The 22,239-nt window shown below is 41.3% G+C and overlaps 2 protein-coding genes across 18 annotated transcripts in view; one reads left to right on the top strand and one right to left on the bottom strand.

The window, feature by feature from the left end:
* The window catches only part of MFSD11 (major facilitator superfamily domain containing 11), a 29,412-nt gene extending 9,483 nt beyond the window's left edge, over positions 1–19,929 (bottom strand). For 5 of the 10 annotated variants that reach the window (XR_013992002.1, XR_013992003.1, XR_013992005.1 and 2 more), the window contains exons 1-12: positions 18,015–18,479; positions 17,489–17,544; positions 15,812–15,919; positions 15,133–15,212; positions 14,914–15,010; positions 13,796–13,854; positions 13,128–13,272; positions 11,803–11,843; positions 6,044–6,109; positions 4,015–4,140; positions 1,136–1,310; positions 304–439 (exon numbers count right to left, since the gene is read on the bottom strand). Coding sequence is in view for 4 of the 10 variants with exons in the window: in XM_081029317.1 (XP_080885443.1) it covers positions 304–439; positions 1,136–1,310; positions 4,015–4,140; positions 6,044–6,109; positions 11,803–11,843; positions 13,128–13,272; positions 13,796–13,854; positions 14,914–15,010; positions 15,133–15,212; positions 15,812–15,919; positions 17,489–17,544; positions 18,015–18,110 (1,185 nt within the window). In the remaining 6 variants the exon portion in view is untranslated. Of the gene's footprint in view, positions 1–303; positions 440–1,135; positions 1,311–4,014; positions 4,141–6,043; positions 6,110–11,802; positions 11,844–13,127; positions 13,273–13,795; positions 13,855–14,913; positions 15,011–15,132; positions 15,213–15,811; positions 15,920–17,488; positions 17,545–18,014; positions 18,598–19,403 lie in introns of those variants that run through there. The other 5 variants (XR_013992004.1, XM_081029318.1, XM_081029317.1 and 2 more) reach the window with 4 other exon arrangements.
* Positions 18,799–22,221, top strand: SRSF2 (serine and arginine rich splicing factor 2). Of its 8 annotated transcripts, XR_013992012.1 has the most exons (5): positions 19,067–19,696; positions 19,836–20,146; positions 20,438–20,541; positions 21,188–21,283; positions 21,784–22,221. XR_013992012.1 is itself a non-coding variant. In XM_081029328.1 (3 exons), exons 1-2 carry the CDS (start codon positions 19,335–19,337, stop codon positions 20,137–20,139), a joined length of 666 nt encoding a protein of 221 aa, XP_080885454.1. In that variant the 5' UTR covers positions 18,799–19,334; the 3' UTR covers positions 20,140–20,146; positions 21,188–22,221. The 8 variants fall into 8 exon arrangements, 2 of the variants coding, with proteins under 2 accessions (XP_080885454.1, XP_080885453.1); XR_013992009.1 differs by lacking the exon at positions 20,438–20,541 and having other exon boundaries at positions 18,799–19,696; XR_013992010.1 differs by having other exon boundaries at positions 19,046–19,696; positions 19,836–20,545; positions 20,724–21,283.
* The last annotated feature ends 18 nt before the right edge of the window (positions 22,222–22,239 follow it).

Raw genomic sequence — 22,239 nt, 5'->3', positions numbered from 1 at the left:
AACCTCTGTTATTTAACATAGTATTTTGTGAAAAATACTAAAATAATGTGCATACATAGTGAGAACTGTCTATACTATGAACGCATTCCGGTATCTAAGGAAAGAAGTCTCTAATCTAAGCAGTAGAGACTCGGATTAAATGTAAAACGTGAAAAAAGTGTGGCGAGGATCACATTACCCATTGTTTCCTAATTCTAATCACAAATCCTCTTAAAGGACGTCCCTGACTTTCATTTAAGGAATATTAAGAAAATAAAGTGAAAGCACTAACAAAAGGGATCCACAATCTGAAGGGGAGGTTACCTGAACAAACTTAAAGACTGCAAAAGCTGGTGCACTGTCTTCAGAATAGAGAAAACCTAAAATACTGAGCAGCTGGGTATTGAAGCAGCTGTCTCCAAGACCCAACAAGAAACTGCAGAAGATGGCAACTTCTTTGCTGAATAAAGTAAAAATTAATTTAGGATGAGTATTAACAATATTTGCTAGAGCCATTTAAAATGTAAAAGCAACTCACCCACAAAAGCATTTTAATTTCAAGTTTTAAACACTTTGAAACAAGAATAAATACTGGACTTACAAAGGAAGAATTTACGCTCACCCGTCATAGTCTAGCAAACTCTGGGCTATTAACTATTTGGGAAGCGGACACCGTGTTTTTGACAGGGCTGCCCTTAGCATGTGGATCGAGACATAAGTGTCTGCAGCTATAACGAATGTGAGTACAATAAAACAATATCCTCCAAACTTCTAGCATCAGCTGTGAAAGGATGGCTGGCCTGCTCAACTGGCAAATCACCCCTTGTTCTTCACTGTTGCTCCTCTAGGCCCTGTCTTCTAGAGATTTCACTGCTCAAAACAGCAGAGCTATAAAATGCAAATCAGATACTTATGTGCTCCTTCCTAGAGCAAGGAAAAGATTTAGTGGGGAGAAAGGTTAAAACTAACAATTACAAAAATAACGGGATTCTCCATGGATTCCTATTTAAACTCATTCTGGCTCCATTCACGCTTGACAGATGACCTTATAAAGATAACAGACTTTCAGAAAAGGATTAACTGCTCCATTTTAAATGTCTAGCCGTCCTATCTTCCACCCTTCCTTAAATTACTAGAAAAATGACGGTCACTATACCTGGATTGGATGTAAGCACTGCTATCAGTTCCCTCAATAGGAGCAATAGGGGCGTCCCCAGGCATGTTGAGGAATATCAGATAAAAAGCTATAAAATGCACCAGGATGCCCAACAGCACCACTGGATTTCTACCAAAACGATTATTCTTGCTCAGCAGGCCAAAGAGGCTTCCACCTATAAAATCAATGAAGTAGAGAATAGAAAAACCCAAGATCAAGTTAGTAAATCAAAATCGTGGTTCTTTGAAAAAATAAATACAATGGACAAACCAATAGCTAATTTAATCAAGAAAGGACAAATACACAAAATAACTATTGAAACAGAAGACATTTTAAAAATCAGAACAGACTTCTAGGTAAGATGGAATAACCGGGACTGGATTTGCCCCCTGCCCTAAAAAACAATAATAATAATTTTTAAAAAAATGAAGCAATGGTTTTAAAGACACAGGCTATCAGGCAACAAAGGACAGTGATCCCTGAGAGACAGGAAACAAGTGAGGTGAGCCCTACAAGCACCTCCCTCGCTTCCCTCCACCCCCCAACTGACTAAGGAGAGAGGCTACGGGCTGCAGCTACAGACAGGGAAGGCATGTGGAGCTGGGGAGACAGAGCTGGGAGTCTGGGGATACAAGGTGATGATAGTTCCCAGGACGGGGTATCAGAAAGGAAAGCTGCACAGAGGGACAATTGCGGAGATCTGCAGAAGGTCACCCTAAATCTTCACTGAGTGCTAACCAGCACGTAACATGAGTAAATCAGCAGAGACCCAGGCAAGAGCTGTCCGAGAGGGTTAGAGACGTTAGTGCCCTGCCCTGGGCTGGGAACAGTGCCTGGTCCCACTAGCCAGACTGGAAATCTTGTGGTTCATAGCACTGGGGGGACACAGCAAGGTCTCCCCTCAGCAGGGAGGAATTTTAGCCCTGGTCAGCATTGCTCTGGTCCCGTCCAATAAGTTGTAAAAGCAGAACCCATAAGAATCATACTGTTTCCAACTAAATGAACTGCATCCAAGAACAAAGCTCCAGGATACTTATAGGAAACAAAAACGTCGGCACCAACAAGATAGAGGTCACAATGTCTGGTATTGGCAAAGAAACAGGAAAATAGGACCTCTCATGAGGAGAAAAATGACTCAAACGCAGCTATCACAGGACCCAGAAATTCGAGTCTTTGGTGTGTAGCTCCCCAACAGAAAACATCTGTTCGCATAAAAACTGGACACAGATGTTCACAGCGGCATTAGTCATAATGGCCCAAAACCCAAATGTCCATCAAATGATGAAGAATAAAATGTGGTATATCCATGCAATTAAGTAATATTTGGTAATAAAAAGGAATGAAAACTGCTATAACCTTGAAGACATTACACTAAGAAGCCAGACACAAGAGACCACATACTGTATTATTCCATTTACATGAAATGTCCAGAATAAGCTAAGACATAGAGAAAGAAAGTACACTAGTAGTTGCCTGGGGAAGGGTGATAAAATGTTCTAAAATTAGATTGTGGTGATAGTTGTACAACCCTGTGAATATACTAAACCACACTGACCTGTATTGTACACTGTACATTGTACATTGTAAAACGTCATGGGAATTCTATCTCAATAAAGTTGTAAAAAAAACTATATTAGATTGTCACAGACGTTAGAACGAGCAAAGACATTAAAATAATTACTACAACTGTACTCCACAGGTTCAAATATTTATACACTTGTACTGTTCCAGGCGATGCCAATAAAGCAGGAAACACAACACCACAGGTGGCTTCCTCCACAGGGCTTACCACCGTCTGACACTCTAAGGTGCCTCTGCTTTTTATCATCTGTGTTCTTCCCCAAGAGTATAAAGCTCCATGTGGGCACGGGGTCTGTTTTGTTCACACAATGGGTATACAATATATATCTGCTGAATTGGTAAGCCCCTCATATGCGACACAATATCCAATATACTGCAAGTGCCGAATAAATCTTTTTTGAATCAGGTGTCCACGTCAACCATACCAGAGTTTATGCTAATGAGGCAATTCTGGAGGGGGGCTGAGGGTGACCCTAGAAAGCCTCAGGATGGGGGCTGGTCGCCAAAAGGACTAAATTGATTAGAGGGTTGGAACTTTCAGCCCCACAATCCTGGGGAGTGGAGAAGGGCTGGAGATTGAGTTCAATCGCCAAGGCCAGTGATTTAATCAACTGTGCCTACATGATGAAACTTCCATTAAAACACTAAACGACAGGTTTGGGATGGTGCCACACGTGGACTCCACGGGGACAGAAGTCCTGCGCTCAGAACCCTTCCAGACTTTGCCCTCCATACCTCTTCATCTGGCTGTTCATTTGTATCCTTTGCAACAAACTATAATAGTAAGTATAGCATTTTTCTGGGGTGCTTGTGGGAAACCCCAAATTCATAGTCGAGTCAGACAGAAGTGCGGCTAGCCTGGGGACCCCTGGCACTCCCTACTGGCATCTGAAGTGAGAACAGTCTCGTGGGACTGAACCCTTGAACCTGTGACGTCAGATGCTAACCCCGGTAGGCAGTGTCAGAATTGGACTGGATTCCTGAACACCCAGCTGATGTCAGATTCAGAAAACGAGAAAGTCAGGGATTCCAAGACACTTTCCTGAGTATTTTAGAGAAAACGCTGGGAGAGACCATGTATTTTCCTAGTCATGGTTTTGTCTGTGTTATTTGGCTAATGTTTTATAAATTTGTTTTGTTAGAACAGTGCTTTAAAAACAAAACAAAACACAGACGTACCCATTTAGGTAAAAACAAGCATGAAAAAAGAAATTCAAGGACAGAGAGGTGAAGCACAACTAAAATTTCTATTATAACTATAACAAATTGATTTCATGTAAAAACTTTTTCAAACCAACCTAAAATTTCTCCAATGCCAATAAAAATGCCAGAAAGTCCAATGAGGCTCTTCTCTTCTGTTCCAAATTTATTTACAGCGCCAATACAGGTTCCATATACACCAGAAAAGAAAGTCAATTCCAGACCTTTCGGGGGAAAAAATGCAATTTAAATGCACAGAACATTTACGTTCTCCCTTTCCTAGTTTTTCTTTATATTTAATAGGATTTGAGCTTTATACATATAAGACAAACACATTAAGACAAAATTCACTAGGGCTGAAATGTTACTCCCAAATAGAGCATGTTTATGCTACATAACTGATGAAATAGAATTAGCCATGAGATGGTTATTGTTACGTATTTCAGATAAAAATATACAACTCAAATAAGCAAAGCCATCCCTATGTTAAAAATATCACTCTAAAAAAACTAAAAGAAGGCCGGCCCGGTGGCTCAGGTGGTTGGAGCTCCATGCTCCTAACTCTGAAGGCTGCTGGTTTGATTTCCACATGGGCCAGTGGGCTCTCAACCACAAGGTTGCCAGTTCAATTCCTTGAGTCCCGCAAGGGATGGTGGGCTGCACCCCCTGCAACTAGCAATGGCAACTGGACCTGGAGCTGAGCTGCACCCTCCACAACTAAAACTGAAAGGACAACAACTTGACTTGAAAAAAGTCCTGGAAGTACACACTGTTCCCCAATAAAGTCCTGTTCCCCTTCCCCAATAAAATCTTACAAAAAAAAAAAAATTTGAATTTGACAAAAATAAATAAATAAAAATAAAAGAGGAAAAAAAAACGGTCACTGTGTAGACGGGATGGGCAGAGGATATAATTAACATAAATCTGTAACACTGAATACTAAAGTGCTCATTATCGTTATCAAGAACTTTCCAAGGGAATAGGAATGCATGTGTGGAAAACCAATATGTATGTACCGTGTTTCCCCGAAAATAAGACCTAGCCGGACCATCAGTTTTAATGCATCCTTGGAGCAAAAATTAATATAAGACCCCGTCTTGTTTTAATATAAGACCCGGTATAATATAATATAATACAATATAATATAATATAATATAATATGATATAATACAAAATATGGTACATGTGATATAATAATATTATACCGGGTCTTATATTAGTTTTTGCTCCAAAAGATGCATTAGAGCTGATGGTTCAGCTAGGTCTTATTTTCAGGGAAACACGGCACTATCTACTTTTGCGTAAAGGCACAATAACGTTTTAATTAAACCCCTTTTCCCAGGAAAAGAAATTTTAAAAATTAGGGTAAAAATTAGGGCAGATCGGTATAAGACCTGATTCCTTAATGCTACAAACCTTAACTGAATTTTAAACACGTTTAATATTTATTCTATTTCTTCTAAAAAAGAAGGTGTCTGTGCCTCTGAGACATATAAAAGCAATCCAATAGTAGTAACTGGCACATTCCAGCACTGTTTAAAAGGAAATCGATTTCCTCATCATTCTTAAGACGTAAGAGTGCTCCACCCATTATCACATCAATCACGTGATCAGTGGTAAGCCACCGAGCTCATTCCTTCTCATTAGAAATTATCTTAATCCATACACAAGTACAAAGATTTACTCATGGTTATTTCCTACAGTGCTCCACTTTGCCCTAAGGTCACAGGCCCCTGTGTAGAATTCTCCCACACTGAACTTGGGCTGATCATTTCTCTTTTGGCCCTCTTTGGGGCCCATAGCCACTAAGAAGTCTGGCTATCCTGCTGGGTCCAGAGGAGAAATCCCGAGGGAGGGAGGGGGTCATGCAGCTGGCTGAGATGACCTGGAGAGATAGAGACCCAGCCTGTCATCTGACCCCTTCAGACATGCAAATGAACTTTTAGAATTTCCAGCCCCTGCCGTCCCTCTAACAGCACCCAAAAGAGACCCCCACTGAAACCATTAGAAGCACCCTTCAGCCGAGCCCAGTGAATGCACAGAACTATGAGAAAGAATAATAAAGAATGGTTTTTGGTCTTTATTGTCAGTATGCAGCAACAGAAAAACAAAACTTAATCCCATTACCTGTATAAGCAGTTGTAATACTGAGAAGGAGCATCTCCTTGGTGACACATAATTTAAGAGACTTTTCTGTAAAAAAGAAAACAATTTAGGAGTACTTAACTAGATTTCAATTAAACAGAAATTCTAAAACATTTATTCAACTGAAACACCCCTTTGTCAATATTGCCAGTAAACAAATACACTGGGACAGAGGTTAATGATTCCGATTAAAATGCTTAAGGTATGAACTCAAGCTGTTCTATAAATAAAATGTTTATTTCAACTGCTTATATAGTCTAGAGTCACGTTTCTCAAACACATTCTCCAGTTCTAATTACAAAACAAAAAAACAAAAACCATGAAATGGAGAAAAAACATAGAATCAAACACACAAGCAAACTTGATTAAAGGTTAGACTACTAAGGGAGCCAATCGTGGGGAAAGTGCTGGCTTCCCTCAGGAATTATCCTGGACTGGAGATCGGAATCACCGGGAGCTTTTTGACCACAACAGCTGGGGTAGAACTTCCTGAGACGGTCACTCTGGATCTGAGAATTGAGACTTCGGTGCTGTATACTTGTTGTGATCACTTTAATGTTGCTCAATTTGGTTGAAATCTGATATGGAAAAATTCATTTCTAAAAACTGCATGTTTTAACTGTCTTTCTGAATCTGCTTATATATCATAATTTAAGGTCATTACTCAATATCCTAAATTGATAGTGAGTGGATCCACAGTTTAGTTCTTATTCAACTGCTGGCTGTGAAACTGAAGTAAGTCACAAACACTCTGTCCTGAATTTCTCCGTGTGCAAAAGCGGATACTTTTTTCTCTATTTTCAATGAAATGTAGTAGTCAGACTAAATGCAGTAAGATATTTCCATCGATCATTTTTACCTATTTCCAGGGGGCGAAAATCCATGATCAATACAAAGTTTAAAACAATATTTTTAATTAATTAAAAAATTACATTGGCAAAGCTTGTTTAGTTTGGAATAATCAGATTTAGCTAACAAAAATTTTAAAACAGAATCTACTATGATACTATAAATGGTAGATACATGTCATTATTTTTGTCCAAACCCATAAAATGTTCATCAAGGTGAACCCTCATGTAAATTGTGGATGCCTGGTGATAATGTGTCCACGCAGCTTCATCAGTCCCACTCTGGTGGGAGCTGTTGATAACGGGGGAGGCTGTGCAGGTGTGGACAGGGAGTAGATGAGAAATCTCTGTACCTTCCTTTCAATTTTGCAGTGAACCTAAAATTGCTCTAAAAAACAAAGTCTATTTGAAACACACACACAACAACATAATCTATTAGCTGAAATCGACAAACTGATCCTAAAATTCATATGGAAATTCAAGGGACCCACAATAGCCAAAACAATTTTGAAAAAGAACAAAGTTAGAGGACTCACACTTTCCAATTTCAAAACTTAATAATCAACACAGCACCTACTGGCATTAAGGACAGACATGTATCTAGAAATAAACTCCTACTCTTACGGTCAATTGGTTTTCAACAAGGGTGCCAACACAATTCAATGGGGGTAAAAATAGTCTTTTCAACAAATGGTGCTGGGACAACTGGATATCCACATGTAAAAGAATGAAGTTGGACCCTCACAAAACACAGAAAAATAACTCAAAATGAATTATAGAGCCAAATGTAAGAGCTAAAACTATAAAACTCCTAGAAGAAAACATAGAAGTAAATCCGTGTGACTTCAGCAGAGCCTTCTTAGGACCAAAAGAAAAAAATAAATTAGACCATCAAAAATTAAAAATTTAAAAAAAAAAAAAAAAATTAAAAATTTTTGTACTTCAAAAGTTCCCATCAAGAAAATGAAAAGTCAATCCAAAGAATGGGAGAAAATATTTGCAAATCACATATATGGGACTTTTATCTAGAATATATGAAGAACACTTATAATTTAATAATAAAAAGACAAACAATCCAAGTAAAAAATGAGCAAAGAATCTGAGCAGACATTTCTCCAAGGAAGATATACACATGGTCTATAAGCTCAACATCATTAGCCATTAGGGAAACGCAAATCAAAACCACAAGATACCACTTCACAGCCATTAGAATGGCTATAATCAAAAAGGCAGATAACCACTCAAGGATGTGAAGAAACTGGAACCCTCATACACTGCTGGTGGAAATGTAATATGCTACAGCCACTTTGGAAAACAATCTGGTAGTTCCTCAAAAAGTTAAACATAGAGATACCACACGACCTAGCAATCCCACCACTCCTAGGTATGTATCCAAGAGATCTGAAAACATATGACCATGTAAAAACTTGTACACGAATATTCATAGCAGCATTACTCATGATACCCAAAAACTAAAATCCACCCAAACTTTATAACATGCTATAACATGAACGTTGAAACCATTATGCTAGATAAAAGATCACATGTTGTATGGTTCCTTTTATGAAATGTCGAGGACAGGCAAATCCATAGAGACAGAAAGTAGATTAAGGGATGGAGGTTGAGGGGAGAGAATGGGAAGTGACTGCTGATGGGTACAGGGGTCCTTTGGGGGAAGAGGGGTGTTAAATAGGTTCTAAAATTGACTGTGGAGACAACTGCACAGCTCTGTGAGTCTACTAAAAACGAGAGAGTCGCACGCGTTAAACGGGTGAATTGCATACTACGTGAGTTATATCTCGAAAAGCTATCAAGGAAAAAAAGACCATAATCTAATACTTTAATGGGTCCCCTGGCAGACTTTTCCTTTTTTAAAAAATAAAAACAGATTCCACTAGATATATACTATTTTATAATTTGTTTTCACATAATAAAGCAAATGTTTTCTAAGATTTGCAGTGATCCTTTTAATAGCTAGGGTAATCTGTTATACAGATACACTAACACCTTGTAGTTCAATATTTACATTATTTCCAGTTTCTCACTAATATAGACATCTTGGTAGTTAAATCTTGAAAAAAATTCTCAATTATGTCCTGAGGATAATCCTATTAGTGGAATTGCTGGGGTAAAATCACAAACATTTTAAGGCTTTTGATACTTACTGACAAACCGCTCTTCAGAAAGTAATACAAGTGCATATTCTTATCAGCAGTGTGGTCTTATGCACGTAATTACCTACCCCCCATAATATTGAGAATGATTTTTTATCTTTTGAAATTTGACAGAAAACTTTCTATTTTGCATTTCTTATGCTTAGAACTATAACAATTTTCCTTTGTTTATAAAATATCTATTTTCTGCAGAACTTTTAATGCTTTTCTTATTGGTTCATAATAGCTCTTTATAATATACTGCAAATATTTTCCCAGCCATTTTGACGTCATTAGGCTGTTTTGGGAGATTGAAATTTTATATTTTAGGTAACCACAGTGTTCTTTTCCCTTATTGTTTAACAGACCTGCTTGAAAGGCTTTTCTTTACCCAATTAACTTCTTTGATTGCTTTTATGGTTTCATTTTTACATTTAATCTACCTGGGATTTTAGTACAAGATAGGAAGTATATAAGATAGGAATCTATGTAGTTTTCTCTGCAGTCAGCTACCTAACCTCGCTTATTTAAGAGTCTCTTTTATTGTATTCTATATTCCCATATGGACATGGACTTGATTTAGACTTTAGTCCTCTTGCCCTTTCTATTCCAATGTTTTCAATTAAACTCATAATAGGTTTTAATATTTGTTAAGGAAAGTCCTTCTTCTCCTTTTTAAAAATTCTCTTGGCTATTCTCAGATATTTATTATTCCAGATGAATTTTAGGTCATTTCATTAATAGCAAAAAATAAATTCTTTAAAATTTTCTAGAATTGCATTAAACATATATGTTCTGGAAGAATTACCGCTAAGAGCTTCTTTAGATAAGTATGAACCTTTTCTGTACAACATCCACCATAGCATAAACTGAAGGAATGTATGATTAAATAATAAATGAAACTCTGGCGCACAGACAAATTACTCGAAGTCCGGACATTCTTCCTTTTCCTCTTTGCCTATGGTTTCCTGCCACCACATAACCGCATGTCACTCCCCAAATGCTCAGGGACCACCTCCTAAATCTGCTTGTCCTATAGCACCTTATATGTATGCCTTACCTTTTTTGGCTGCTGCCTTCTTTCTCCCCATTCAAACCTGACAATCCAATATCCTATTACTCCTGAACTCCACCAAGGAAACAACTAGCTCCATGATGAAAAGCATGCAGCTCGAATTGTATTAGTGCCTCATTCCACAGATGGAGAAATTGAGGCAAAGTTCGTACAACTATCTAGGAAGGGCATCCTGAATCTGGTTAATATCAATAGACAGATGAAAGTGGGGTTCAGTAACAGAGCAGGGAAGCTACGTCAAGCCTCCCCAGAGCTGAACGAACCATCCCATACCCTAAAGATCCTTTTCCTGACTCCATGCTTGCCAAATAACCCAATGTGGCTTTCTAGGCCCCGCTAACAAGAAGGAAATATCCATGAAAGGGCTCACCGAAAAATATTAAACGCCATCAGAAATGGTTACACTGTGATTTCTGTGAGTTTGTTTAGCTTGAGTCCTTCCCCGTCTGGCCCCTCTTATCAATAATAGGACTTCTGACAAACAAGTCTGTAGACCTGCACAGCTGAAAGCCAGACCTTTGACTGCGGTGACCTTCCTTCCATCTTGCTAGGGGAAAGTCAGGCTATTTCTCTTTTTAATTATAATGTGTAGCCCAATTTATAATTATGAATGTATGCCGGAAATATAAGAAACGCGTACAATAAAAGCCTGATCGAACAGCCTTAACAATGATGTACTATGTATTCGAGGCTCAAATTACCACACCCATAGGCCCTTTCTAAAAAAAGAGGCTACAGAAATTCCTGGCTAAAAGTTGGCGTGCTTTGTGTCATCTGACCTAGACCACAGCTGATGAGATCAAGAATCTGCACCCGTTCAAGGCAGCCTATAGACTAGCTATATAAGTATGTGTATTCGGCCCAGTGGCCTATGCGGGGGTTTACTGAGAGAATGTGGTCCCAGAAGACTGCTCCATGCTAGACAGTAACTACCTCAGTCAGATTCATTCTCCTGGGAAGACAAAGAAGCTGAGAGCTGCAGGCAGAAACAAAGAATTGACCCATATCAGGCCTCCTTGGAAATGGAAGCCATGGTTGCCTATTTCTGAAAGAACCTCAAGACATTCATTATGGGAAATGCTGGGTCTGCCTGTCAGACAGTTTGGGCTAGAATCCCACCTCAATCATGTGCTAGTTGTTTGACCCTGGGTAAATCATTTCTCTACACCTCAGTTTCCTCTTCCATGAAATGGAGACAATAATAGGTTATATCTACAGGTCATATGATACTCATAGAATTGTTGTGAGAATAAAATAAAATAAAACAAATAAAGAGGTTTAGCCAGGAAGAACCCTCAACAGATGAGCATGATTGTTCTTACAAACTCTGCAGTCACCAGAGTTCCCCATCTGTTCTGAGGAGCTATGAACAACACTTGAAGAAACGGCCTGTGTGTCTTCACTTTCTCATTTAAATTCCCAATTCCTGAGTTCTCTGCAGCCTTCTCAAACCTCCCTCACACACCCACTGGGGTCATGCTGTGGGATAGCACCCATTCTTCACACCCCCATGGTACAGAGGTATTTACTGAGAGGACTCATGTATTTTTGAGCAACATACCTAGAAAAATGAAAATACTGGGGTATCGTCAATCTAGTTACCAGGGGGAAGGAGAAAGGCAAGTGTTGAAGTTCTCCCACATTTCAGATACAGAAAATACTTACTAAATGCATCTACTGCCTTTGTCATATTGTTCTGGGTAGACCTGAGAAAATAAAGAAAAACAGTTTTTTCCCCGGAAAATTGAAGAGAGAACAAAAAACTATCATGTTTTCAACAAGGAAAGCTTCTGTCCCCTACATGGTCTGGCAAATATCCCCAGGGCCTGTCAGTGTTCCTGGCTCCATGGAGCCACATCCATTTAATCAGAATGTGATTAAAGGCTGGCTCTTTATTAACAAGAACACCATTCTTTCTTACAAAGTTGATTGCACATATTCACGCATGTCTTTTTCAGATATGATAGGTCAGGCAGAAATCTCTAGCCTGCAATTTCCACCCTGTAAAAACAATTTGTAGTAGCTCAATTTTCCACCACTCCTACTGTGTAAAAAGTAAGTCCTTCATCAGAAGTACTCTTCCAAAGCAATAGCACCCCTGTGGTTCAAGGTTGGGTGCAGCACAATGTATTGATGAAAAATGTGGGTTTTGGAGCCTGAGTCCTGCTTTGCCATTATTAATTGCAGGGTTTTAGACAAATTACTTCATTTCTTTAAGTTTCATTTCCTCGTTTATAAGATAGGGACACTACCATTTAGTTGTGAGAATTAAGAGAGATAATATAAGTGTAGTTGTTTATTATGATTATCCTACCAGCCATACCTACTTCTCCTATATCTTTAAGTGATACTGTTCAGAGAGAGAGACAGAGAGAGAGAGAGAAACCTAACAAAGATCTAGTTAACTTAAATAAATAAATTATTGACACAAAAAGGGTAGGATGTTCTAACCAACAGGAAAACTTTTCTCCTCACCATAAAAACTCATGCTCTGTCTGGAAGCAAATACTATTTAGACCCTATTTAATTGATAGTACCCTCATCTTGTACTTGGATAGGATGGGATGTAGGATTCTAATTTTTTACCCTTCAGGCCCCAAATAAAAAGGAATTGATTTATATTCTACAGACTATTAAAATACAATTGATTCAGCTAGCACTCAGCTGCACATACTCCTAATTCAGTTTAGTGAGATATCAAAGAAAGCCATTTCTAGTATAAGACACATACTTATTCTACAATAAGCCCCCTCAGATCCTATAGGCATGGGTGGGGCAAAGCTACCTCCCTGGTCTCTGTCTACCTTCTTTTCCTTCTTCCTCCCCTGAAAGATTTTCTTTATCTTCTTCCCCTCATTTACTTTAAAACTTTTCCCTCATATCTGCCCAAGATCTGGTATCAGTTAGGACTACAAAAAGGTTGGTAATCTCTAGACTAGAGCTACTCAAAATACATTTTCAAATAAAAAGGAACAGTTCCAACTTCTTACTCGTTGACGTCCATGTCCTGGTCATCAGAAGATTCATCTTCTCCTAGGACATTTGCAGAATCTGGTTTCCGAATGAGAAAGAAAAGAACTGTCCCTATAAGGCTAATCACTGTCAGGGCAATAAACACTGTTCTTCGGTCACTCTCTGGGAAGAAAACAGAAGAAAGTAGATTGCACTGACCATACAAACAACTGCAGAGTTTGTTTATGACTGTCAAAACACTTCCTCGTTAAGTTTTTACTTATTGCATCAGTAAAAACCTAGGACGAGGAGATAAATTTTATTATCTCCACCTTTGTCTTTCAGTTAGAGAAATACCAATAAGCCAAGAGAAAAAACAGCACAAGAACATAATCTTACTCTTTGAATCAAAGAAGCATAAAAACAAAACAATTAAGAGTTCAAAAGTCTGACAATTGAGTCGTATCCTCATTCATGACATAACCTTCTCCCATACCTTGAGATATCACTTGAAGCATAGTCATTATCTATAATTCTAGCTTAATAATATAATCCAAGGAAAAAAGTTACTAAAAGCTAAGATTTAAGAGAACTTAAGGTACCAAGGTTCATCAGAACAATTTGAACAAAGCAATAATGACTATTTTTGTGAAACTGCTATTGTGCTTTGCACGTATTCGAATAAAGTGAAATGAATAAAACAAACCTGATATTTGAGTTTTCCCTTGCCAAGCAAAATATATGTAGAGATTTCCAAAGAACAAGCTTGTGGAAAAAAATGGAAGAGAGAATGTTGGGAGATTATTTTCATTTATAGTTTTTAAACAATTTTTCCATTACTTGTTAAAAAAAGAAAGACGGAGGCATATATAATTTAAGAAGTATTTACCTGCCCTAGATCATTTAAAAGTATCAACTCCGCCCTGACCCTCTCTGAAAAACTTAACTGACCCAGATGGAGTTCAGGCTCCCTCCACGTGACAGTAACCTGATTCAGAACCACCCTTCAAAGAAGTCTTGACTCATTTTGAAACATGTGATTTATTATTAGAACTCTGGAAATGACTCTCTGGAAACAAGCTTATGCTAATTTAAAAATCCTGTATTTTAAAGAATCTATGGGGAAAAATCCATAATTTAGTTAGCTGCATCTAATCAGATCCTTTATTTCGTACACCTTCCTAGAGGAATCATCCACTTACACTCTAGTTTCGTAACACGCAACCCCTTAAAATTAAACCCTCTCATTTGTTAAGCCGTGTCAATGCCAGCATGTTACGTTAGTCAAGGTCCACGAGGGTAAAGCCTCAGGACAGATTCCATGACAGAATGATGGTTGTTGCTTTCTACTTAGGAAATACATAACATGCTGTATCTTTCAGTGTTGATATAGTCTCACTTTTGAATTTAAATATATACATACATAAATTGCTATCAGGTAGTGTAGTTAGGTGAGAAGGATGTGGCCTTTGCAATCCAGATAATGATGGTTTAAATCGGATCACTTACTTAACTTTTAGGCCTGTTTCCTCCTCTCATGAGGTTGTGAAGATTATTGAAATTAAGTAATGAACCCAACAGTCCCTTAAAGTATATCCAATGCTAAATGTATTATGGTTAATATTATTTTCTGTTTACTAATCATAAATTTCAATGCATTTGAAGTAGATCCATGCATTATAATTCTATAAAATTTTAAATCTGTATTATATGCAGCTAAGAACTAAAGTCATAGAACATGTGAGTTTTTGATACAACAAAGATATAAAAAACGGGTGTGACAAAAAAATTAAAGGAAAGATTGAGCTCTAAAAGGATTATTACCTCGATTGTAAAAGTGCCCAGAAAATTCCACTGTTTCTCCCAATAGTGTGCTCATCGGAATTTATTGTCAGGCAGTTTCCTTGTGCTGTCCACAGTACTAAAATTAAAACCAAAAGGTTATCAAGGGAATTAAATCACTTAGTTTTACATACCAAACACATAAATGATACTCTTAGATAAGCCCCAGAAAACAGAGATAATAAACTCCAAAATGCTCACCAGCAGCTGCAATTCCAATGAAAACAGAGGCTGTGTAGAAGGACCATGGGAAAGGCTGGATAAAAACGGCAATGTACATGCTAAAATATAACAGGTCAATGCATTACAGTCAAACAATACCTGAAATAGAATGCCAATTATGCCTTCTAGGAATCAATTCTGAGCATTCTCCTCTTTTAAAATTCAGCCTGTAAAGGACTTCTCCAGTGTTGAAAACAAACAAAAGGGACAAATGGGACCTACTACTCATTTCTTAAATTACTATTTTAAATTTGTAAAATCAGACACTGAGTGAAGGTTGGCAATTGGGCTTTGCCAATTGCTCAGTATGTGATGGAATTGTAGTTCTATGGCACAGAAGAAAAGTTTAGTTATTTCATGTGAATGTTCCTGCTAGTCAACGATATAAAATAAGATTATTTCACAGGAAATTCTTTTCAGCTCTCATGGAAAGAGATTTTTGGATACTATTTTTAGTACTAGTAAAACAAAAGCAAATATACACACATCCCATCACATTAAAACTATATGGTATCCTTGAGCATCAAGCATAGAGCCAAATCCCTAAAATATCGCCTATATTCTGTTCCGTCCAAGTCAGCAAGCCCGTCATTTACTATGTGCTTGAAAAATGCTGAATGTGTTCTAAATAAATGAGTGAAAAAATGGCACTACTCACCTGTAAAATAAACCACTAGCAAACATAGAGAGTTGAGGTCCTACAATGGCAACCACGGATGGCGTGATCAAATTTGAAGCAGAGAACACTCCATAAATAATTGCCATGCTGTACACAGAACACACACAAAACAAACGAAACAAAACTCTTGAAGCACTGTCTCAAAGTTCATTTCTTCAAATCTACTTAAAGTCTACAGATTTTTTTTGCAATAAGCATTCATATTCTTTAGTCAGAATTTATAATTATGTCCTTAAACTGAATGACATAAAAATTAAAAGTTTTCACTTGTACAAAATATTGAAGTCTCTCATCAAATGTTTCTCTGAAGCAGTCTGCGCTGGACAATATGGATTTTCAGGAAGTGGTAAATTATAATAACAGCTAACGTATAACATACGAGTGTAACAGGACTATGCCAAGAACTTTATACCTAATTCCTCTTTTAATCCTAATAGCTCTGTGAAGAAAGCACTGTTATTATCCTTTTACAGGAAAGAAAACTGAAACACAGAGAGGGACTACGTAACCTGCCAAAAATGCAGCGGGCTAGTTGGTGAATGGTGGAGCCAGAGTCCCATACCTGGTAATCTGACTCCAGGGGCCCGAGTCCACCAGTCTGCTCTACAGGCTTAGCCTACAACTCCTGGCAACTGCATGTAATTTCACGGCTATACATAACAAGCATAGAGTTAAAACTTGCTTAAGCCAGAATTTATTTAAGCCAACCTAGTGGTCTCACTGAACATTATTCAGCTACTGAAGAGCCAGCCCTACCTAGTATATTATGTCTTGTGACAAAGTGTGACTGAAACCATTTTGAAGGTCCTAAATTCATAAATTATTCTTTGGATGTTATGACTCTCTCAAATCTCAAATGTTCTCTCATTTGTTCTTTAGAATACACATGAAGTTAAGTACGACAAAAAGTTATGGTATTACTATTAATCATTTAGAAAAATGGGCATTAACATCTCTTTACAAGGTCAGGCTTAGGATAGGTCATAAAGAACCGAGTAAGACTTTGGTGGGGCAGAGGAATGACACTCAGGATGGGTGTTGGCCACAATCTAATACCTAACTGTAGAGAAATAAGAAACTATTGGTGCTTAGATACTTGTACATATTACCTTCCCAGCTCCAGTCACAGTGTACTAGTGACTAACGAAGTTCTTTTCACTTCGTTTTCTCCATTTGCAAAATTGGGACTAACCACCTTAATAAAAATCTAAAAACTGCTGACGACCGTATATGAATCATTATGAAATTACAGAAACAGGGAGACCAAATGTTTCAAGGAGCATATAAAACATCCTCTGTGTAAGATTGGAAAGATGTAATATGATAATACTTGAGTGCTTATGAAATCCCAGGTAACGTGCCAAGCACTTTCCATGCCTAATCTGAGCAAGGAAACCAGGTTCATGGAAGCAACTGGCCTAAGACAAGGCAGCGATTAAGTTGTGAAGCCAGGATTTCAAACCCAGTGTCTAATTCTACATGAAACCTAAACGCATCACCTTTATTCTACTAGGTTCTCCCAAATAGTCCAGATACAGAGAAGAAAAAAAGCAATCGCTACTAATTCAGCCACGGTATTGTACGGCGAGTGATTTTGATGGCATTTAAGCAAACCACGATAATACACAAAATGAGACCAAACATATAGCACAGTACCTGGTATATCCACTGCCGTGAAAATCGGTGTTATTTAAGCTCCTGATGACAGTTTGCTGTGTGGAAGATAAAACTAATCAACACACCAAAAGTTTTGGCAACCGCCCTCCCTCCTGGAAAGTCTCCCAGTTCAACTTAAAGTAAAAATTCAAGATGCTCAATACTTAATATTGAAAGCCGACTGTGAGAGCAGAAAAAGGACGACAAACCAATGACGGGGGCGGGGGGTAGCTACGCACACCATGCCTTAACACTCCGAGTATAATGCAGACCTCAACACAAACAAGAAGGAAACAGGCCAACCTCCGACCCCCAAACCAAAGCGGAGACATAAACAGCAGTGTCCCATTCCGCACGGAGAAGAACTACCTGGCACAGGAAAGCAAACCTACTCATCAAAAACGAGTACGGGTGACAAACTAAAAGGCGCGATTTAAGCCGCGCAATGAACGTTTATTATCAGCTTTTGGAACGCGCCATGTACGACACAGGCACTTCAAAGAAGGGCCAACAGATCCCAACTCACCGCCACATTTCCACAAGTTTGAAAGGCGGTGAACATAAACATAAAGGCAATTCCTAAAACAATGATGTTGAAAAGCTTTTTAGATTCCGGGGACATTTTGGCTCAGCTCTGCGGGAGATCAGCAGCAGCCCGGGGCCGTCAGCTCTCCTCGGGGCGAAGCCACTGACAATCCTGGGGAAAGAAACGAGACGGTGAGGGGCAGCAGGGCCGGGAGCGAGAGAGCCACGCTGCCAACCTCCAGCTCTGGGACCAGAACCCCGGGTTTAGGATGCAGTTGTCCCCGCGGGCACAGTTAGGACATTCCTCGGACAGAATCCGAGCAGGGAAGAGCCCGCAGACGCGCCAGGAGCGATGCTGCCCACGCTGAGGGGCCCGCGAGGGGACGAGGGGCCGAGGGCGAGCAGCAGAGGCCGGCGCGGCCCCGCCCGCGGGGCCCTGACCCAGGGCCGGTCCGGCGACCCGGTCACCTGACTACCGCCGTGGCGCCAGCCGCTCGCCCCGCTGGGACGTGTAGTCCCGGGAGGCCCAGGACGCGCAGGCGCGTTACAAGAGCTCTCTCGCCCCCTTGAGGTGACAGGGGCCCAGCCCGGGGGGAGTGACGAAGGGGGACTGAAAGCGGAACCGAACGAAACAGTGGGGAATTGCGGGAGGCGACCTGAGAGTGACATAGCTGGGTGTGAGGCAGCTGGGGACACAGAGAGCCAACCAGGGGAAGGAGTACCCCCTCTGACAGAGGCGGGGCCGGAGTCCGAGCTGAAAAGCTGCGTGGAGCTCGGACACTGGCACGGAACAGGAGGCGGAGCCCAGACGGGAGCACCTCCTCTTCCTCCGGCGCCAGAGGACCCAGCCGGAAGGACCGTTTCGCGGGCTTTCTAACTGCCCGCGATTCCGCTCCCCCCTTCCAGCCGCGGTGACTCCGCGCTTTTCGGCCCGCCCGCCGGGTTCTGCGCAGGCGCGCTGGCCGGGGGCGGGACGCGCGGCAGAAACGTTGCGGGGCGGGGCGGGGCGAGCCAATCAGAGGATTCATTTCCGGGTGGCGTGGGCGCCATTTTGTGGGGAGGGATATAAACGGGCGGCGAGGAAGCCGCTCGCCCGGTTGCTTCTGTGCTGCGGACGGCTGCTGGCGTCGCCCGCTCGCGTCGTCTGTCAGGCCTTTCAGAAACGTTTCCACGCGGAAGCCAACTGCCGGCGTCGAGGCGCGGCGTCGAGCCGAGCTAGTGTGAGGAAACCGCCGCCGCCGCCCCAGCGGAGTGCGCGGGCCCGCCCAGGGCGTTCGTTTTTCCGCGCGCGGTTGCGAGGCCCGGCCGGCTGCGCAGAGCCATGAGTTACGGTCGCCCGCCTCCCGACGTGGAGGGTATGACCTCCCTCAAGGTGGACAACCTGACCTACCGCACCTCCCCCGACACGCTGAGGCGCGTTTTCGAGAAGTACGGGCGCGTCGGCGACGTGTACATCCCGCGCGACCGCTACACCAAGGAGTCCCGCGGCTTCGCCTTCGTCCGCTTCCACGACAAGCGCGACGCCGAGGACGCCATGGACGCCATGGACGGCGCGGTGCTGGACGGCCGCGAGCTGCGGGTGCAGATGGCGCGCTACGGCCGCCCGCCCGACTCGCACCACAGCCGCCGCGGGCCGCCTCCCCGCCGCTACGGGGGTGGCGGCTACGGGCGCCGGAGCCGCAGGTAGGCGGGGGCCCGGGCGGGGGCGGAGGACCCCGGCTCCGAGCAGGGAAATGGCGTCTCGGGCGGGCGGCGGGGTAATGGCGGCGGGCGGGGCGCGGCGCCTCGCGGAGCCCTGACGCGCCCTCGTCCCCGCCCGCAGCCCGAGGCGGCGGCGCCGCAGCCGCTCCCGCAGTCGGAGCCGCTCCCGGTCCCGCAGCCGCTCCCGCTACAGCCGCTCCAAGTCCCGGTCGCGCACCCGCTCGCGGTCGCGCTCCACCTCCAAGTCCCGGTCGGCGCGGAGGTCCAAGTCCAAGTCGTCGTCGGTGTCCCGGTCCCGCTCGCGGTCCCGGTCCCGCTCGCGGTCCAGGAGCCCCCCGCCCGTGTCCAAGAGGGAGTCCAAGTCCAGGTCGCGGTCCAAGAGCCCCCCCAAGTCTCCCGAAGAGGAAGGCGCGGTGTCCTCTTAAGCAAACGGTAATGTCCGCGGGGAGCCGGGTGCCCGGCTACACGTGACCCGAATGCGGAGACGGGGTTTGCGGCGGCAGGTTTTGATCCGTGTTGGTAGAAAAGTGGCTCCTCACGTGAGGAGCGCCGCTGCTCGGAGCGAACTCGGCTTTGGGAGTAGAATACTGAAGAGGGGTCTGCAGAAAGGATGTGTGTGACGCTTAGATAACGGTGGCTGTTTCGTAAACTGTTTGAGACCTATTAATGAAAATGACTCTTTCTTGCTGTTTTTATCCAACGTCTGCATTTTCCCCTTTAAAGCTGCGGTCTCCTGTTTGATAAAAGAATATTGGCCAGTATTGCAGATTTTAACTGATTTGGCTGATCCTCCAGGGACCAGTTTCTGTGGGCGTGTATTGGAGCAGGTTTGTCTTTAAATGTTAAAGATGCACTATCCTCTTAGAGAAAACGATCAGTTCAACTATTGTTGTACTGACTGGGACGTCATTATTCTAATGGATGTGGCAAACGAATTGCAAAAAGAAGGAATGAACTTTTGGAACCCCCAAAAAGTTTACAGGTATTGCACTGGGTGGGGAAAGGATAGTGTGTCTTTAACTCTCAAATCGTTTGGTCCTATTTTTTAAAAGGAAAGGGCCCTAAGTCGCTCAGATATTAAAGCATTCTCAATTGCCAAATGTTTTCATTTGAAAACTAAAACTTATCTTGAAATGTAGACTAATTTTTTTGATTTCAACTTGTTTTTGTTTGGATACAGCCCTTTTTTTTTTTTTGTCTTTTTTTTTTACCCCCCTTTTCCCTCCCCTTTACCATTTTTCACCTTGGTTATTTGGCCAAGAACACAAGCAGATTTGTAAGTGCTGATGGTAGCCTTTGAAAATTTCCTAATTGGGCCTTTAAAAAACTAAGAATGGCTGGGTGGAACCTTTTTGTAACCTACTTGTTTCACCAGAGCCTTAGTAAGTACATGCCTGAAATTGAAACCATGTGCACTTTGGGTGACTTCATAGTAATGGAAGGTAAACTGAACTTCTTTCTTTTCAAACCTAGATGTGTCGACAAGCAACTTAACAGAAAACTTGGGGGAAAAGGACCACATACTCAGTTCATCAGAGTCCTTGGAACAAGCAACTGGCTGTTGAAAAGGTTATTTTGTAACATTTTGTCTAACTTTTTATTGTTTTAAGCTTTGCCTCAGGTGGCAAACTTCATTTTATGTGCCATTTTGTTGCTGTTATTCAAATTTCTTGTAATTTAGTGAGGTGAACGACTTCAGATTTCATTATTGGCTTGGATGTTTGAGGTAAAATTTCCTTTTTGTTTATATAGTGCTGACTTTTTTTGTTTGAAATTAAACAGATTGGTAACCTAATTTGTGGCCTCCTGACTTTTAAGGAAACATGTGCAGCCATTACACAGCCTAAAGCTGTCAAGAGATTGACTCAGCATTGCCTTCATTCCTTAAAATTAAAAACCTACAAAAGTTGGTGTAAATTTGTTTGTATGTTATTTACCTTCAGGTCTAAATGGTAATCTGAACCCAAATTTGTATAAAGACTTTTCAGGTGAAAAGACTTGATTTTTTTGGAAGGCTTGTTTACCAAACACAATTCTAATCTCTTCTCTTATGTATTTTTGTGCACTAGGCGCAGTTGTGTAGCAGTTGAGTAATGCTGGTTAGCTGTTAAGGTGGCGTGTTGCAGTGCAGAGTGCTTGGCTGTTTCCTGTTTTCTCCTGGTTGCTCCTGTGTAAAGATGCCTTGTCGTGCAGAAACAAATGGCTGTCCAGTTTATTAAAATGCCTGACAACTGCACTTCCAGTCACCCGGGCCTTGCATATAAATAACGGAGCATACAGTGAGCACATCTAGCCGATGATAAATACACCTTTTTTTTCCTACCCCCCAATGGTAAAAATGATCATCATGTATGAACTTAAAATACGAAAAATGTTTAAGGAAGCAAATGGTTTGTAACTTTGTAAGTACTTATAACATGGTGTATCTTTTTGCTCATATTCTGTACTATAACCATTGTTTCTATAGTTTAATTAAAACGTTTTCTTGGTGTTAGCTTTTCTCAGAATATGTCTTGGTCTTTTTT

Source organism: Rhinolophus hipposideros, assembly GCF_964194185.1.
Source record: "Rhinolophus hipposideros genome assembly, chromosome: 20".
Lineage (NCBI taxonomy): Eukaryota > Metazoa > Chordata > Mammalia > Chiroptera > Rhinolophidae > Rhinolophus > Rhinolophus hipposideros.
Note: the sequence above shows the minus strand (reverse complement) of the source record. Positions and strands in the feature narration are given on the sequence as shown.

Bases quoted from the DNA above. Each gene is read 5' to 3' on its own strand.
- SRSF2 (XM_081029328.1), top strand. From the start codon at position 19,335: ATGAGTTACGGTCGCCCGCCTCCCGACGTGGAGGGTATGACCTCCCTC. The intron at 19,697-19,835 runs GTAGGCGGGGGC...CCCCGCCCGCAG, and splicing joins TACGGGCGCCGGAGCCGCAG to CCCGAGGCGGCGGCGCCGCA.